This window comes from Stenella coeruleoalba, assembly GCF_951394435.1.
Source record: "Stenella coeruleoalba genome assembly, chromosome: 12".
NCBI lineage: Eukaryota > Metazoa > Chordata > Mammalia > Artiodactyla > Delphinidae > Stenella > Stenella coeruleoalba.
Window position 1 is genome coordinate 79,912,201 of NC_137158.1, and position 14,184 is coordinate 79,926,384.

Consider the following 14,184-nt stretch of genomic DNA (forward strand, 5'->3'; position numbering starts at 1 on the left):
AAATAGGCAAATGATTGAACAGACATTTCTCCAAAGAACATATAAAAGTGGCCAATAAGCACAGGAAAAGTTGTTCAACATCATTAATCATTAGGGAAATGGAAATCAAAATCCCAGTGAGATACTACTTCACACCTATTAGGATGGTTATTATTTTTTTAATGGAAAATGACAAGGATTGGTGAGGAGGTAGAGAAATTAGGAACTTCATGCACTGCTGGTGGGAATGCAAAATAGTTCAGCCACTGTGGAAAACAGTTTGACGTTTCCTCAAAAAAGTTTAAAAAAAAAGTTAAATGTAGAAAAGTTACATATAGAATTACCATATGATTCAGCAATTCCATTCCTAGGTACATACCCAGAAGAATTGAAAGCAGGACTCAAACAGATAATTGTACACCATGTTCAAAGCAGCATTATTTCCAATAGCCAACAGGTAGAAACAACCCAAACAACAGATGAATGGATAAATGTAATATATACATACAATGGGATATTTTTCAGTCACAAAGAAGAATAAACTTATGATACATCCTGCAAAATGGATAAACCTTAAAAATGTTATGCTAAGTTAAATAAGCTAGACAACAAAGGACAAATATTATATGATTTCATTTATATGAGGTACCTAGAATAGGCAAATTCATAGAGACAGAAAGTAGAGCGATGATTACCAGGGCCTGGGAGGAGGGGGAAATGAGGAGTTAATACTGCTTAATGGGTACAGAGTTTCTGTTTGAGATGATGAAAAAGTTCTGGAAATAGATAGTAGTGATGGTTGCACAATGTTGTAAGTGTACTTAACGCCACTGAGTTGTACACTTAAAAATGGCTAAAATGCTCAATTTTATGATGTATATAGTTTACCACAATAAAAATAAATAAATAAAATCCCGAAAGAAACCAGAATACTCAGTAGAGGACTGACAGGTAAAATCAAAAAAATAGAGCAAAAGAACAAAGACAAAACAGGCAAGAAAAAAATAGGAAAAATGAGAATCAGAACAGATCAATATCCAAACAATAGGAAATCCAGAAAAAGAGAATAGGAAAAATAGTGTAAAGAGGGGGTGAAATCCAATGAAATCATTCAAGAAAATTTCCCTAAATTGACGGATATGAATTTCTACATTGAAAGCACCCACCAAATATCCAGCAAGCTGGCTACAGACAGACCACATCAAGGATTATCACAGTGAAAGTTCAGAACCAGGAGTCCAGCCAAGGTGCCTGGGTTTATGCCAGTCCCCACACTGGCATCTGAGCAAGAAAGCAGGACATATAAGCAAGGCAAGGATCCCCAGATTCTATCCAGTTCACTCAGATTCCAGATTTCAACATCCTGCCTTTCCTTATCATGTGTGTGCACACACATGTGTGTTTAATGACTATGAATTCAGTGCCACTTTGCACAGATTGCTGAATCAAGCACCATGCATGGATACCTGTGAGTAATAAATGATCCTTGCCCTCAAGATACTCAGATTCTAGTGGAGAAGACAGGCATCCTTTTCAGTAATAACAGAATAAACCAGAGCTGAGAGGAGGGTGGAGAGCTGAAACAAAGTTAGCAGCCTCACATTCTCAAAACAAAACACGTGATTAACAGTTCAGCATCCTTGGCACAAAAGATGTTGGACTCATTGATTCTTAGAAGCAGAAAACAGACTGGCTGCACCAGAAAAGAAGCACTTAGTTTTAAATCCCTTACCAGTATCAGGGCTGTGCTAGGAATCATTCCTGGTTTCTGTTTTAAGATATTCATTCCATAAATTGGAAAAAAGGGGGGTCCTCCCCTCACCTTCCAGGCAAGGAATTAAATTTTTCACCTTTTGCATCCCTCTTTACAGTGCTCAGCCCTCCAAATGTGTTCATTATGTGATAAACTCTGAATGTTTCTGAAAAGACAGACAGACCATAAACAATCTCAGGCAATATGTTGAGCTAAAGATACTGCAGCCTCTTCACTGTGAATGATCAATTATAATCTATTAGTTCAACAATTTTTACCCCATCAAAATTAAAAAATTATACATGACTAATGAGCTACTCTGCTCCACTGGGTCATAATCTGCATTTTAAAGTATCTATATTCACAACTGCAGGGTAAACTGAACCTCATTGGTGTTATTGTTACTGACTTTCTGATAATTAATGGGAATTTTTCAAATTGTCTGAATCTCTATTTAAATGATTTATATAATGGACCTTCAGAGTTGCCATTACAATCTATCACATTGTAATGAAATAACTTAGGTGTGTTTATTACCAATTTACAGCGACTATGGCAGACTGGAGGTGATAAAACTTTTTTTTCCTCTTGCTTTCCTTGTAGTTCTAACATTCTATGTTAGAACGTAACACGTGACACATCTTAACATGTGAGACATTTGTAGTTTGAAGCCACAGATATTTTATTTGGGGTGCTGGCCAGTCTCTGGTGATTTATGACATTATTTCATTACAAATTGCTGTAAGGACAACCATTGCTCAACCACAAGGTGTTGTGCATTTACTCATAAATTTTCAGGAATGAGACAGTGTGTGTGCCAGGAATGATGGAATACTGTTTACTTTTCCCTCCTCCAACTCTCTTAAAACAAAAGGATGTTTTAGGAAATGGGGTTTAGGAGTCCAGCCTGAGTCCAAGCTAGCATGTGCATATCTTAGGTGTAAGCCAAAGCAGAGACATCACGATCTCTGCTTAACTTTAACTAAAAGAGGAACAATATTCACTCCATCTCTCTATCAATATGGCAGGACATCTACAGTAACAAAGCAGAGTTCTTACAGAAATATAAGCTCCTCTAAGGCCAATAAAACCTTATTCAAATTTGTTATTCCTTCACTCTATTGAGTTCAATGCCTGGCAAATGGCAGTTGCTCAATAAACATAGAATTTGAGTTAATCTACGTAAGTCTTTAAGTTGTGAAATATATATTTGAAAAATAAAATCAATGTCCAAGAAACCTTTATTTGAAGGGTGCATGCAATAGGGCGGTCTCTTGTAATTATAAGATATTTGTAATATGATTTGAGGTCTTGAGCATAATACCATTTTTCATTCTTGATCTTTTAATTATCTTTCACATTTCTTAAATATTATAAATATGCAAAATGATGATTTTTTTCATCTGACTCATTTTGAGAGAACATAGAGGAAATAACCTTTTTAAAAACAAAGAATGCTACATAATGATTAACAAATAGTTATTTCTTAATTCAGCAAGTTCAAATGTATGAAAGTATAGACTTTTCCAGATATATAGAAGTTCTCTATACCAATATTTCTATTTTTGTGCATTGTAATTTTTACAATAAAAATGTTTTAAGTGAGAACTATTGAGTTTTACTCAATAGTTGGTCATGTTACACAAAGATTGACCCAGAATTATGAGACCCTCAAAGCATTTTTTTCATTGAAACTTTAAATTTCTTATAATATGTTCTCCTCTTTTGTGTTCATTTTTCTTTCATCCAAAGTATTTTACAAGTTTTTTTTTATCAAGGCTTTAAATTTAAGCTCTCTTTGTGTGTCTGAAAATGTTTATTTTTCCATATTAGATTTCTTTAGGAATAATTTGTATACAACAAACTGCATTCATTTAGATGTTTCATTATATGCAAATACTCATAACACTCCCACTACAGTCAAGGTACAGACATTTCCATCACCCCCAGAAGATTATCTGTGACCCTTTGCAGTCTACCCCTACCTCTGTCCCAGCTCTAGGAAACCACATATCTGCTTTATGTCACTATCAATTATTTTACAGTTTATATAAATGGAAAAATATAGTTCATACTCTTTGTATCTGACTTCCTTCATTCAGCATGATTTAAAGATCCATGTTGCTGTATGTTTCCATAGTTTGTTCCTCTGTACTGCTCAGCAATACTCCACATATTGGATACACCACACATTGTTTATCTATTTACCAGTTGATGGATATTTTGGATTATTTCCAGGTTTTGGCTATTGTGATTAAAGCAACTATGAACATTTCTGCATAAATATTAGTATGTATATGTGTTTTCAGTTTGGGGTGGAAAATACCTAAGAGTGGAATGCCTGGATCTTATGGTGAGTATATGTGTAACTTTGTTAAGACACTAACAAACAGATTTCCAAAGTGGTTGTACCACTGTATTCTCAAAAGCAGTTCATGAGAGTTCTACTTGCTCTACATCCTTGATAACACTTGGTATAGTCAGTCTTTTAATTTTAGCACTTCTCTAAGTATATAGTGGTTTCTCATTATAGTTTTTGTTTGGTTTGTTTTGTTTCTGCATTTCCCTGATGGCTAATCATGTTAAGCATCTTTTCATGTGTTCACTGACCATTCTTTATCTTCCTTTGAAAAGTATTTGTTCAAATATTTGTTTTTTTATTTTGTATTGGGTTGTTTCTCTTTTTATTATTGAATTATAAGAGTTCTTTATATATTCTGGATACAGCCTTTTGTCAGATATATGCGTAGCAAATATTCCATTCTCTAGCTTTTCTTTTTCTTAATGGTATCTTCAGAGAGAAAAAGTTTTTAATTTTGATAAAGTTCAATTTATCAACTTTTTTTCTTTCATGTTCATGTTTATTTGTGTCCTATCAGAGCAATTTTGTCTTTCCTAAGGTCAAAAAGATTTTCTCCTATGTTTTTTTCTAGTTTTATTGTTTTAACTTTCCTATGTTGTCTGTGTTTGTTTTGGGTTTTGTTTTTTACTCCTATTCTGAAAAGATTATTTAACCAGCTGTAGAAATCTAGCACGGCAGTTGTTTTCTCTCAACAATTTTAAGGTATTATTCCATCATCTGGTATCTCCTGTTGCTGATGAAAAATCTGCTATCAGTCTGACTGCTGCTCCTTTTAAGTAATCTGTATTTCTCTCAGGTACCTTTTCTTTCTTTATTCTTGCAACTCTGTAGTTTCACTAAGTTTATCTAGGTGTGAGGGGTTTTTTGCTCTGCTTAACAATTAGGATGTCTTTTTCATCCCAGGATTCGGGTCTACCTTTGATTCTAGAAAAGTCTTATCCATTACCTTTTTCAAATATTGCTTCTCTCCCATTTTTGCTATACTCTTGCAAGAATACCTACTAGTAAGTACTTACAATTTCCCAACTTACCCTCCATGGCCCTCTTAAATTTCCTGCATCCCAGATGACTTGCAAAGTTCTGCCTTCCATCTCACTTCCTTCAACTATGTCAAGTTCAATATCTCATTTATAGGGGTTGCTTTTTATTTCAATGACTATATTTTCCATTTCCAAGACTTCTGACTCATTTTTATTTACATTCATCTATTCTTAATGTAGTTGCCTACTTAGTTCATGTTTTGTCGTTTTATTTTACTAAACAACTGTAAATGTACTGATTTTACAGTAATTTTCAGATTCCTCTATTATTTAGTTTCTCAGGTATGAGTTCAATTTTGTTTGACAATTCATACTGCATGGGAGTTGCCTATCTAACAGCCACTCCCTCTCCCCTTCTCTGCTAATAAAACCCAATTTTATCTTGAGTGGCAATGTGTCCAGCCAATAGATCTAATTGGTCTAAGTCAGTTGTGAATATTTCTTTCCCTTTACCAGACATTCAATGTCCCAGTCTCCCCTGGAGCCAAGGCAAGCCATGTGACCCAGTTCTGCCTAAAAAGATATAATGGAAATTCTGCTTGGGTGCTTCCGGGAAGGCATGAATTGTGATATCTGGAGCTGCAGCAGCCATCTTACAACTGTAAAGCAAAAAGTCACAAACCCAGCAGAAAGAAGAAAGACAGACCTTGGATCCTTGATGGCATTGTTGAGCTGCTAGACCATCCTGAGACAGCCTGCCTCCAGTTCTCATTATTAAGAAAGATAATAAATGTCTATATGGTTTAGGGCACAATAACTTGCTGCTGAAATTATTCCAAACTGGTAGAGGAGGCTTTCCCCCTCCCCGTGGTGGTAGGAAGCCTCAGCCTAGCTCCTAGGAGAGCTGCAGCTCACAAGTACAGCCTCCCCTCGCTGGGTGTTCCTTGTTCCTGACGCCAAGCCAGGATAGAACTTGGTCCACCTCCCAGTCATGCAGGTACCTTGCTTCTGCCCTCTGCTGCAGGTGAGCAGCTTATTACCTGCTAAAACTCCAGATGGGTTGGTTGGAATGTTCTCAGCTTCCAGTCACAGGCATGGAAGCACACTGCCAGCACTGGTTTCATGACAGGAGGCTCAGGCAAGACTCACCACTCACCCACCTCTGTTTCCCTCCTACTTTTAAATCGTTGATCCCAAATTTGCTTCCTTCTTCCCCACCTCCCACAGGCCTCCAGCCTCAGCCAACCTCACTGCTTCCAGACGCTACTCCCTCCGGGTCCTGGGAGGTTTTCCTCCTTTCCTTTAGCTCAGCTATGCAGTTCTAACTTTTGTTTATAAGTCATCCATAATTTCTGTATGTGTGGAAAAGAAATTTCCACGTCTACTCACTTTGCCACCTCGCCTAAAGTCCATCCCAGTGCATTTTTTAATTGTCGTATTGTTGTAAGAGATTCTTACAAATAGGCTTACTCTTGTAAATATTTGGAAATGCAAAAAATATAAAAGTAAAAATGAACATTAACCTACCACCACTGTTAACACTTTGATACATTTCTCTCCAATATTTTTTCTGTGCATATTTGTTAACATATTGTTTTATAAGATTGTGGGACTAATGTAATACACAGGGTTATATCTTGCCTTTTTCTATTTAATATATTATGGACATTTTCATATATATATATACATACCACGTTTATAAAATATATAATATGTTTAAAACAAAACAAAACTCATAGATACAGAAAAAAGAATGGTGGTTGCCAGAGAGGTGGGCAAAATGGGTGAAGGGAGTTGATAGGTACAAACTTCCAGTTTTAAAATAAATAAGTCATGGGGATGTAATATTGAGCATGGTGACTAGAGTCAATAATATTGTAGCACATCCTTGAAAGTTTCCCAGAGAGTAAAGCTTAAAAGTTTTCAACACAAGAAAAAAATAATTTTTTGTAACTTTGTAGGGTGATGGATGGAAACTAGATTTACTGTGGTGATCATTTTGTAGCATATACAAATATTGAATTATTATGTTGTACACCTGAAATTAATATGTTATATGTCAATCATACCTCAATAAAAAAATAATAAACCACATATGTTTATTAAATACATAAAATATGTAAATAATATTCTATTATAGATGTTTATATATCATATATAACATAGAGATCTACCATAATTTCCCTACTCCCTTATTATGGATATTTTGTTGTTTTTAATTTGAACCTACTATACATAATGTTGCATCATAAATATTTCAATATTTCCTTAGGAAAGAGTCCTAGAAATAGGATTACTGAGACAAAAGATATGAACATTTTAAAAATATATATACATATTGCCAAAGCGCTTTCCCAACACATGTTCATCCTCTCAGACTCTGAGTGTAAAACTGTTTTAATCTTGCCAATTTGAAAGATAAAAAAGTCTCAGTGTTCTTTTAATTTACATTTCTTTGATACTCATAAATTTGAACATTTTTCATATGTTAATTAGCCATTTGTCTTTCCTTCCAGTGCATTTTAAATAAGATTGTATTTACTTACAACTTTGCAAAAACAGTTATTTCACAAATCAAATCAAAATACCTGATTTTAGTGTATAAACCAGCCTCAAAAGACATAATGGAGAATTGGAAGTTTGGGATTAGCAGATGCAAACTATTATATATAATGTAGAATTATATATAATATAGAATGGATAAACAACAAGGTCCTATTGTACAGCACAGGGAGCTATATTCAATACCCTGTGATAAACCATAATGGAAAAGAATATGAAAAAGAATGTGTATATGTTTAACTGAGTCACTTTGCTGTACAGCAGAAATTAACACATTGTAAATCAACTATACTTTAAAAAAATAAAATTTTTAATATATTTTAAAAAAGAGATAATGGATATCTCTCTTGCACAAGTTGAAATGTTGTCTTCATTGTATTTCAGGTAAAAATTATAATTGGGCTTAGTCTTTAGGTAATTTCCAATCATGGGTGTAGAAGTGGAAAGAAGACTTGCATATAAGCACAAGTGACCAAATTTTACACACACATATATATATGGACTTATCTATATGTTTATATAGGTATAAATATATATACTTATATTAAGTGTATATTTATACACATATAATTTGTATGTATAATTAACCACAGGTGGAGATGATTTTTGATCCGTAAACTTCAATACAATAATATATTTCCATAACCTCTGGTCATGGGCAAACTTGTTTTGAAATCCATTAAAAATTGCAGTTGGGACTTCCCTGGTGGCACAGTGGTTAAGAATCCACCTGCCAATGCAGGGGACACAGGTTCAAGTCCTGTTCCGGGAAGATCTCACATGCCGCGGAGCAACTAAGCCCGCGCACCACAACTACTGAGCCCGCATGCCACAACTACGGAAGCCCACGCACCTAGAGCCTGTGCTCCACAACAAGAGAAGCCACCGCAACGAGAAGTCTGTGCACCGCAACGAAGAGCAGTCCCCACTCGCCGCAACTACAGAAAGCCCGTGCGCAGCAGCAAAGACCCAACGCAGCCAAAAATAAATAAATTTTTTAAACTGAAGTTGATATGCCCATTTGACAATTTTACCAGCCACCATTTTGTCTCATAAACCACAAAAAACCTAACAAGTCTTATAATGAGCTAAAGACAAATGCTATGTGGTTGATTTAAAAGTCACCACTGCATACTTTCATTGAGAAAGCAATAGGCGTTAAACAGTGTTTATGGAAACTGAAAAGCTAAAGTATTCAGGGAGTTTATTGCGGGAAATAAGTCTGACTGCAGGTAGATTTTGAGCAGCATTGAGAAGATGGGGTACTCTTCTGAGGAGAGGAACAAGAAAGGCCTTATGTCTGGAAAGACAGTAGAGGGTGATTTAAGTTATGTGTGGGGCTTGGGAGACCCTGGGTCCAAATCCTGGCTCTGCCACACTGGGATGTCCTTGCACACAGCACTAGACCCTCTGCCCTCATCGCCTCATACTTTTACTTTCAGGATTTACTAGCAACTTGCCCAATGTCCATCCCACATAGGGTAGGTACTCAACAGATGTAGCTCTCATTATTACAATGGCAAAGCATGATAACCAGGAGGCTGGACACAGTGACACTCAGGAGGAAACGTGGCGGGGATGGTGTGGAGCTGATGAGCAGGGTCTAGGGTCACAGGAGGGCAACTAGAGGTAGAGCCAAGGCTCGTGATCACAAAAGAGCTTTAGAGTGACCATGAGGCAGCTGAGTCCCTTCGAGGTCCATGGTGCATGATATGATGAAAACAAATCAAGAGACTCTCCTGTCACTGTAATGAAAACAGCCTGCTGGGAAGTGTTTTACTGCATAATGAAAAATCACCTGGCACCGCACAGGGGACTGTGACCTCATAGGAAAAACAGGACCCGAGTGCCCAGCTCCAGGTGGGGAGCCAAACTCAGCCTGCAGCAAACGGCTGCAGGACCAGGCTCTCTGCTAAGATGTGTCTTCTATGGTGACTTACTTAGGTTTGAGGTAGGCTGCCAGGCAGAGACAGAACATAATAATAATGTTCTGCATGCTCAGACCAGAGCTGTACATTTCTGGATTTGGTCCTACGCTTATCACAAATAATTAGGCATCATTGTCTCTGCGTCTGATTGTGACACTGGCTCTTCAGATGACATATTTCTACATGATGGTACCAGTCAATCTCTGCAGCATTTCCAAATTTCAAGACAGCCTGTTTCTCTCATATTTTCTTAAGAAGGCTTATGAGGACTCACAAATGAGTCTACTAAGTAAGTACCCAGAAGAATACTTTAAGTTAAAACACCTTCAATTATAATGGTTTTTTAGAAGTCTATGACACTCCCCCTGGTAAGCAGAGAAACCCTGCTATGTGGTCGCCCACCCAAGTCTGCTAATCATAACTTGCCTCCCATTTGCCACATCTAAGGCAAGGTCTTATATTAATTCAGAGTTAGGGAAAATGCTGTACCAGGTTTTGTTGGTTTATTATTTGAAATAATTTTTAAATTCCTTCTTTCCTCTTCTAGTCTGCTCCTTTTTGCTTTTGTACACACCAAAATACACAAACATTCATACAATGGGCTCATTTCTTAACATATAACTTTTTCTTCCTCAATAAAGACCTGGAAAAATTACACCAAAGAGTGAAGACAAAAATTTGATCTGATATTTCAACCACTATTCTAAATGCATCCCTTGATCATTACCAAACGATTTCATTAAAGAATCAACCCAAGGAAACTAGAGTTATTCCTTCCATCTTTTACGAAACAAGCTTAAATAATAATAGTTTCTTCAGGTGTTTCCTCATGTCTTCACTATAAATTACAAATTCTCCATCAAGATAGTCTTGTATATCTCAGACCTGATTAAGTGGAAGAGCAGGATGTCTGTCTATCTCAAGACCATCTTAATCATTTGTAGTTTGCATTTTTGTTAGTAAAACTTAGTTTAGATGTTTCTTAAATAGGGAGGAATCATTATGGGGTCTGGGAAGGAACTAGGTGTGAAATGTACAAAAGTTAAATCTTGGAACCTAACTTGCCTCACCAACAAGGAGGGATTAATAATAATACCTGCTTCATATGATTTTGTCAAGACTAACTAATATTACATATATGTTACATTTATTATATAATATACAATATTACATATTGTATAATACTGTCTGTTTTACATACAATATGTATTTAGATATGTAGATATATATACACATATGACAGAGAGAAAGGCTCATTGCCTAACACCCAGTAAGCATGTGATCACTGTTGTCCCCCTCCCTATTTTTTCATCATTGGGACACACTTTTTTGAAACAAGAACATGGAATTTTTCATCAGAGGGCCCTGAAAATTCACCATCTCTATGGGCACCTACTAACACCACCTCCCATCCCCCATCTCCACTCCAGGACTCCTCCCTGAACCTCAGCTCTCCAACCTTGTAAGGACTCAGAGGCTTACAGGCAGAGGTACTTAATAAATATTTATTGATGATGAGCCAATATCTGTCATATCATAGCAGCTTTAAATAGGCCTGCCTCACTCACAAAAACAAGGGCTAGAGCATGTAAAGTAACAGTCAGAGGCTCTGACACCCCATCTCTGGATTTCAATCAGACCACCACCCACCCCGCACAAGTTCTTTTGTGGCTGCATCTAACACCCATCTTGTGTGGTTCTCTGAGCATTCTTTGCGGACGTGCCCCAGTTCCCTAGGCACAGTCAGGGTCTGCTTGTTTTCGTGGCCCATTTAGTATCTGCCACTCTCGCTCTACCTCAGACTTCTCCCTGCCTATGATCCTGGTATTGCCCTCTAGTCTCAAACGACAACCACAGATAAGACCCGCCCCCCTCCTCCTCCCCCCTGCTGGGGAGGGAGACCAGACACTCAAGACATTGCAGGGCAGGTGTGGTTCAGCCAAGTAATACACAGTGTAACTTCTAGAAAGACTAAATGCAAGAACATCCCGGATGTGCCAGAACAAGGTCATCCTGTGGAAGGGCAAAGGGCTGGGGTCAGTACCCCAAACCAAAGTCACGAGTGGTTAAGTGAACAGCTGGCACACCGGGCCAAGCGCCCAAAGATGGTCCCAAACTGGCAAATGTCTTTGGTCAAAGCTACATACTTGCTTTCCACTAAAGATGTGGACCCCAGTCTACCCAATGGTCTACCTTAGGTAAGAAGAGGTGATCCCAGGGAGTTCAAGTACACCTGCAGGTGAGGAGAAAGGAGACAACGCGGGAAGGCGATGTCGCGCGGCTGGAGACGTCGCGCGGGCGCAGACGTCGCGCGGCCGCAGACGCCGCCCGACCGGAGACACCGCGCGGCCTGAGACGCCGCGCCAAAGGAAACGCGAAGCTGCGCGGAAGGAGATGGCGCGAGAAGACCGCGCGAGAAGAAGACCGCACGAGAAGACGACCGCGCGAGAAGACGACCGCGCGAGAAGACGACCGCGCGAGAAGACGACCGCGCGAGAAGACGACCGCGGGAGCACGCGGAAGGAGAGAGCGCAGGTGGAGACGGCGCGGAGCTGCGTGGTGCTAGACTAGGCAGAGCGGGCTGAGAGGCTTGAGGTTCTGGTGTCGGACGAGAACCTGGGCGCCGAGGCAGGCAACGGGTGTTCGTTATCAGGCACAAGGCCGTAGTTAGAGAACCAGGGACAGAGCCAGACCAGGTCTTCTCAGAGCCTCCCGCCCAAGAAAGGACTCCTTCAGAGCTGAAGGCCGAGGCGAAGCTGCAGCTTCCGCGTTCCGCGCCTTGGAGCTGAACCAGGCGCCAGGCAGCGCCCCGCGTCCAGGTCAGGCCTGGCGTCTGCAGCTCGCGCGGTCCTCCCTGAACGGCTCCCTCTTATGCGCCAGCGTCTGCCTGTCGGATGAAGCAAAAGATGGGGCAAGGTGAGTAAACGAGGCTCCAAGGCCTGGAAGCCCTGGGATTTCGGCCAGAGCAGGTGAGGAGAGGGTGGGGAGGACTGGTGGGGAAAATCCAGGGAGCGTGCATGGGCCACCGCTGTCGGGGTGGCGGGCAGGCAGGTCTGTGTGGACCACACGACCTCAGGGCGGGCCGCTCCAGCCTTTCCAGGCCTCTCGCAGGGGTCTGGACTGGCCAGAAACACCTTGGCAGCCTGGTCAGACACAAAACATGATCAGAGGTGGCGGGGGAAGTGGATCAGCCCCGAGCTCGCCAGGCTTGATGGTAGTGGAGACCATAAAACTCACTTAGGGGACTTGTTCTTGTTTTCCCCCCTAAAGCCGTCCACACCCGGCGAGAATGGTGCCAAATAATGTGTTTTCAGGTGCCCGTTCTTGGGGCAGATCGTAATAGCTGTGTGACCATTGCTGGCCCACACTTGGTCACTACGTGTTCGCCACCCGCCTCAGGGGGTGCACAGCTCAGTGCGCGGTTCTTATTTGACTCTTTATTCTTACCTGTTCTTGAATCAGTGATCATCTGCTGCTCGATTTTCCACCGAGATGGGTGATGGCCACTGTTTGTTCAGTTACCCCCATCTCCTGGGCTTTGACAGTACAAAACTTGCATCTAGCCTTTTAACTGAAGTTAGATTCAGCTTGTGTCTTGGCTCTTTTAAGATTTTGGCAAGTTGGCCGCCCTTGCTTGAACTTCTATCTCGGCAAACACAAGGTCTATGGGAAGTCTGGAGTTGTCACTTTTTTCCCCTGGGCAATCAACTCTACAATCACAAGGAATGCTTCCTATTGCCATTACTGTAACTCTGGGGACACAGACACTATATAACTCTGCCAAGTAAAAAAAAAGAAGAAAAACTCATAAGTTAAGCTGCCAGGGTTTCAAGTGTGGCCTTCAGGAGCCCAGGACTGCTGAGCCACTAACATCTGAAATGCTTGGGTCTGAAAAGAGACGTAAGGTGTATTGGCATTATCAGCAAAAGCGCTTGAGCCAACTCTCTCTTCATATTCCTCAACCCAAATTCCTTTGAAAGTGAAAGTAAAAATAAAGCGATACTCCTCATCATTTCCTCCAGACCTTGGAGTCTGGATTAAAGAAAATCTGCTGATTTTGCTGACCTCCACAAAGGTGCGATTGGGTTGAGGAGAGGGAGTTGTTGCATCTGGGGCTGGTGTGGGTCCTAATAGCTGAGCTTAGCTTGTGCTTTAGATATTTCCTTTCAAACTTGCTTTTTGCTGTTGCAGCTGGGCTTGTCAGTTTTCAGTACTAATGGGTTGTGATGGGGTGTCAGGGGAAGTCAACAATCAATGCTTGGGGAAAAAATGGTAGGGGGAGTGTGTGCGGGGGGTATCACTGCTGACATGGCCAGGAACAGAAGTACAGTAGCATCTTTTGTAGAAAAATAGACAAGAAGTCCTGTGCTCTGTTTTGCTTTTAAAATTAGTATAGATTTTTGTCCTTTGATGACTGGGCTGTCTGCTTTTCCCCGCTTTAAACTTGCCCATCAAAAACATATATTCTGGTTTTTAAATAACCACTTTACAATATAGTTAAAATTTTAATTCATGTTGTGGGTTGTAGTTATTTCTTGCAGGGAGATAAAACAAGATAGGGAAATGTCTGCTGAAACAGAAGCATGAGAGAAATGGTGTGAAATGGCTGGGGCTACCTCG

At 39.8% G+C, this 14,184-nt stretch overlaps 1 protein-coding gene across 1 annotated transcript; it reads right to left on the reverse strand.

The window, feature by feature from the left end:
- Positions 1-1,541: 1,541 nt before the first annotated feature.
- On the reverse strand, positions 1,542-13,033 carry LOC307195508 (uncharacterized protein; the record flags this gene model as incomplete). The annotated part of the gene is made up of 3 exons (XM_079939622.1): positions 1,542-1,898; positions 11,758-12,432; positions 13,012-13,033. 2 exons carry the CDS (start codon positions 13,031-13,033, stop codon positions 11,759-11,761), a joined length of 696 nt encoding a protein of 231 aa, XP_079795748.1. The 3' UTR covers positions 1,542-1,898; position 11,758.
- Between the last annotated feature and the right edge of the window lie 1,151 nt (positions 13,034-14,184).